A 4,136-nucleotide genomic window follows, 5' to 3' on the forward strand; every position below is an offset into this window, starting at 1 on the left:
ATTAGGACATCCCTGGTGGTCCAGTGGTTAAGACTCGGCACTTTCACTTCAGGGGACAAGGGTTAGATCCCTAGTCGGGGAACTAGATCCCACATGTCATGCCAAGCGGCCAAAACAAAACCCCCCAAATGCCATTTGGCTGTGGGGAGGCAGGGTGAGACCTGCTCAGCTGTTTGGAGGATCCCCAGGGAAGAAGCCACAGCCTGGAGGATGTCCACTCCACCCCGTGGACAGGCACTCCCTGACTTCTGGCAAGAGTCAGCCCTGTGTAAGCAGCATCAGTGGTCAGAAGTGGTGACACCCTCAGAGCCCCGCCACGCCTCCTGATGGAAACTCACTACTGTCCACACCCACGTCTCATGGGGCTGCATCTCTGACACTATGGGCGTCTCAGCACACCTGGGGCCAGGAGGCAGGGCCATGGGGAGGCTGAGAGGGTAGGCAGGCCAAGGCCACGGGGGCCGCCCAGGCACAGGGGCCCCGGACATGCCACTGGCAGGAAGGGCTGAGGCTACAGCTCTGTGATCACCTCAGGGTGCAGGGAGGGCTCTGGGAGAATCTTCTCACCCAGACTAGATCTAAACTCTCACCAGGAAACTCCTGCAGTCACCAGGGCTTTGTGACAAGCCACCCTGACCCACAGTGGAGTAAAAAACCATGTATCGTGCTCACAGACCCTGAGGGTCAGGGCTCGGGACAGACTTTCAAGAGGGCTGAGGCTCCAGCGGGTGGTGCTGGCTGGCAGCCAGGCTCTGGGCCCTCCACACAGGTAAGTCTGGGTTCCTCACCACATGGCAGCTGGGCTCGAGGAGCAAGAGCCTGGTGGAAACTACAGCATAATTTACAGTCTAGCCTCAGAAGTCACAGGGTTCCCTGGTGGCTCAGATGGTAAAGAATCCACCTGCCACGCAGAAGACCTGGGTTCAATTCCTGGGTTGGGTAGATCCCCTGGAGAAGGGAATGGCTACCCACTCCAGTACTCTCGCCTGGGAAATCCCATGGACAGAGGAGTCTGGAGGGCTACAGTCCATGGGGTCACAAAAAGTCAGATACAACTGAGCGACTAACACTCACTTCACTCAGAAGTCACACAGTGACCCAGGCACGTTTATGCATTGAGGCTGTGACCCAGATCCTGACCGAGTCAGGCAGGAGGGACACGATTCCAACTCTCCATAGGGAATGGCCATAAATACTGTGGACATTACCAGCTGCCTGTCCCCAGCACCCTTGCTGCCTCACTCCAGTGTCACGGCACAGTGACCGTCCCACAGTGTAACCATGCACAGTGACTAATGGACTAAAGCCCTCATGATGCCTCATGAGTGGCATCATGGCTGTTCCACAGATAAGGCATTGGAGGCTCCGACAGTGGTCAGACCTGCTTCCCGGAGAAGCCCACTGAGGTTGGGGGGCCCTACCCTGGCCCTCTGCACAGATGCCTTGTCACTCAAACCAGCCACAGACCCGCCAGCCTACCTGGCAATGAGCGTTGGGACCACGAGGCAGCCAAGGCTGCAATTTGTACATTAGCCCAGAATAAGCACTCTCCTGGCAGAAATGACACGCTAGAAGGTGGAGAGCATCTAGCGGAATCCTCTGATCGCCTCAAGCATACGCAGTTAAGTACAGCCTCCGCCTCAGCACCTTGGAGCCGGCAGGAATGGCTCCTGGGAGCAGTGGATGTGGCCAAGGGTCCTGACGCTGGCAGACACCCCAGATGATGAGTGTGGCAGCCTCTCAGCCTCACCCAGGCCTCTGGCCCCAAGCTTGTCACACAGCATAGCCCCAGAGCATGACCCTGTCTCCCAGCTGAGCCACCGGAGCCAGGGCCTACCTACATCCTCAGCCCCTCATGGCTTAGCCCAGAGGCCGGCGCATGGGAGGCACGCCGTGACAGCATGCAATCCGTAACAGGCTTCAGAGAAGGACCCCAGGCTGTCCTCCCTGACCAGAGCCAACCCCAGCACACCAGGGTGGGGCCACCTCCCATGGACGCTACACAGGAGTGAAGGTCTCCCCTACCCAGAGCCAAGGCCTCAGGCATCTCAACACAGCTGGGAATCCGGAATTTCAGTATTAACAAACAGCACCTCCAAACAAACGTGAAGACAGTCTGCAGCTCCGGCTCTGAGGCTCCTTCCCATCCAAGGGCACAGGGCTCCGGCCCAGAGCAGACTGTCAGTACACTTGCCCACTAACCCTTGCCCCTTGCTAACCCTCCCCCGCTGCCACTCACAGGCCAGGCCCTGCCCCCGCCCCCAGCCAGCCAGCCAGCCAGTGGTCAGCCGGCACGGTCGCAGCCCCAGACTGCTCCTTACTTTCCCATCCAGGTGGCATGGCTGGGAGGAAGCCTGGGCACGAACAGAGTCGATGTCCTGGTGTCCACATTGATCACGCCGTAGCAGCCCGGCTCAGTGACACCAAATGCCCAGTGAAAGAAGGACTCCTGTGGGAACAAGGACGCAGGTCACCCAGTCGGCAGGATGGAAACTTAAAGCACAAGGAGAGAGGTGGAGAGTCTGAGCGCCCTCCTTCCCACACCCCAGAGAGTCGGCTCGGGCTCACCGGCTCTTAAAGTCTGACCCCAGGCTCACACCGCCCTGCATCTCAGCACTGTGCCCCCTCCAACCAACTGCCATCTTCTCCTTCCTTCTGGCTGGCTGCTCGGACCCTGCTTCATGCCCGTGTCCCAGCCCCACCCGCCACCCCCACCTCCCCGGCCACTTCCCTCAGATCCCAGACGGGACAGGTTAAGACACGGGTGCCCATGAGCATCACAGATCTGGCAACGCCCTACCCGCATCCCCCCGTCCCTCCCCACCTCTCTGCCACCCCCACTGCCTGCAGGCAGGCAAGGTGCCACCTTGACTTAAGACGCCCAGGCCAGGCATCTGCTCAGAAGTAGATTCCTCCATTTAAGACTTCTTCCTTCCTTCTCCCGCCCCCGGGGCAGCTGATGACTTCAGTGTTTAGCATTAAACAAGGAGCTAAAATATCGTTGTAAAGGTATGAAGTGGAGGAGGCGCCCTTCTAAAATTAATCTTGCATAAAACATCAGTAAGGGAGCCAACAGCTGAATTTAGGAGATTGGTTTTTAAACCACAGACTATGGAAACCTCAAGAAGCATCAGGACGAGGCAGAGAAAACTTATTTAGACCTCCACGTCTCCAGCAACCCGGGGACGACAGGAACGAAGAGGCAGAGGGAAGCCCTCCAGTAGGAGACACTTTCTTTCCGTGGAAGATGCTGCGTGCACCATGGCTCGCAGCAGTGGATATAGGCCTGTGCCCCACAGGGTGGACACTGTCCAGCTGCAGAGGCCATGCCTTGCTGCCCGCGATCCATGCTCAGCTCCCTTCCCATTCCTCTGCCTGCTCCCTGACCTGGATGTTCGACAGCCACGTCCTCTAGGCCTTGCCTGGCCCCAGGGAGTTCCCAGTGTGTCAGACCCCTGCTCTGGGAGACTTGGAGTTGGCAGATGGGTTCTAATTAATCCCAGCTCCCGCTCTGAGTCTGTTTCCTCATCTGTAAAGTGGGGCCAGCCTAGGGCCCCCTGGGTGAGCCTCTGATGACTGTCCTTGTTCCTGTCCCTGGGAACTGAGTGATGCCAGAGGCCATCACGTCCAGGCTGGCTTTCTACAGCTTGGCCACCCGCCGCCATCCCCCAGGGCTCTAGAACCTTGAGGAGCCCCTGGATCACTTCCCAGGGGAGGAAACCAAACCCAAGAGGTCAGCACTGGCGAAGCTGGGATGAATGCCGGGGCGCTGGACTCCTGCTCAGACCCTGTTCCCATGCCTCCTCCTCCCAGGACCTCTGCAGCGCCAGTCCATTCTCCTTGCTGTGGCACAATCTGGTCGCAGGAACTCGGCCCTCCCCATCAGCAACTCTCCTGGCCCAGGGAAGGCTGCCCAGCCCACTGTCTGGGTCTAGTCCTGTGGATACCATTCCCCGACCTAGAACACCCATCCCCAGCTCCACCCGTCAGAATGCATGCTGGCCTTCAGGATCCACACCCAATACTGCCTCCTCCAGGAAGCCTTGCCTGCTTGCTCCCCAGGAACATCATCCCTCTGTACTCTGATCTGAGAGAGCTGAGGCTAATTGGTGACAGCTCTGCCCTCCGGAGCGGGG

At 58.7% G+C, this 4,136-nt stretch overlaps 1 protein-coding gene across 1 annotated transcript in view; it reads right to left on the reverse strand.

Annotated features, from left to right (window-relative positions):
• PEPD (peptidase D) overlaps positions 1 to 4,136 on the reverse strand; it is a 119,790-nt gene that overhangs the window by 106,575 nt on the left and 9,079 nt on the right. Inside the window, exon 3 of the mRNA XM_010849282.1 lies at positions 2,322 to 2,449. Coding sequence (XP_010847584.1) covers positions 2,322 to 2,449 — 128 coding nt within the window. The remainder of the gene's footprint in view (positions 1 to 2,321; positions 2,450 to 4,136) is intronic.

This window comes from Bison bison, unplaced genomic scaffold, assembly GCF_000754665.1.
Source record: "Bison bison bison isolate TAMUID 2011002044 unplaced genomic scaffold, Bison_UMD1.0 scf7180017864280, whole genome shotgun sequence".
Lineage (NCBI taxonomy): Eukaryota > Metazoa > Chordata > Mammalia > Artiodactyla > Bovidae > Bison > Bison bison.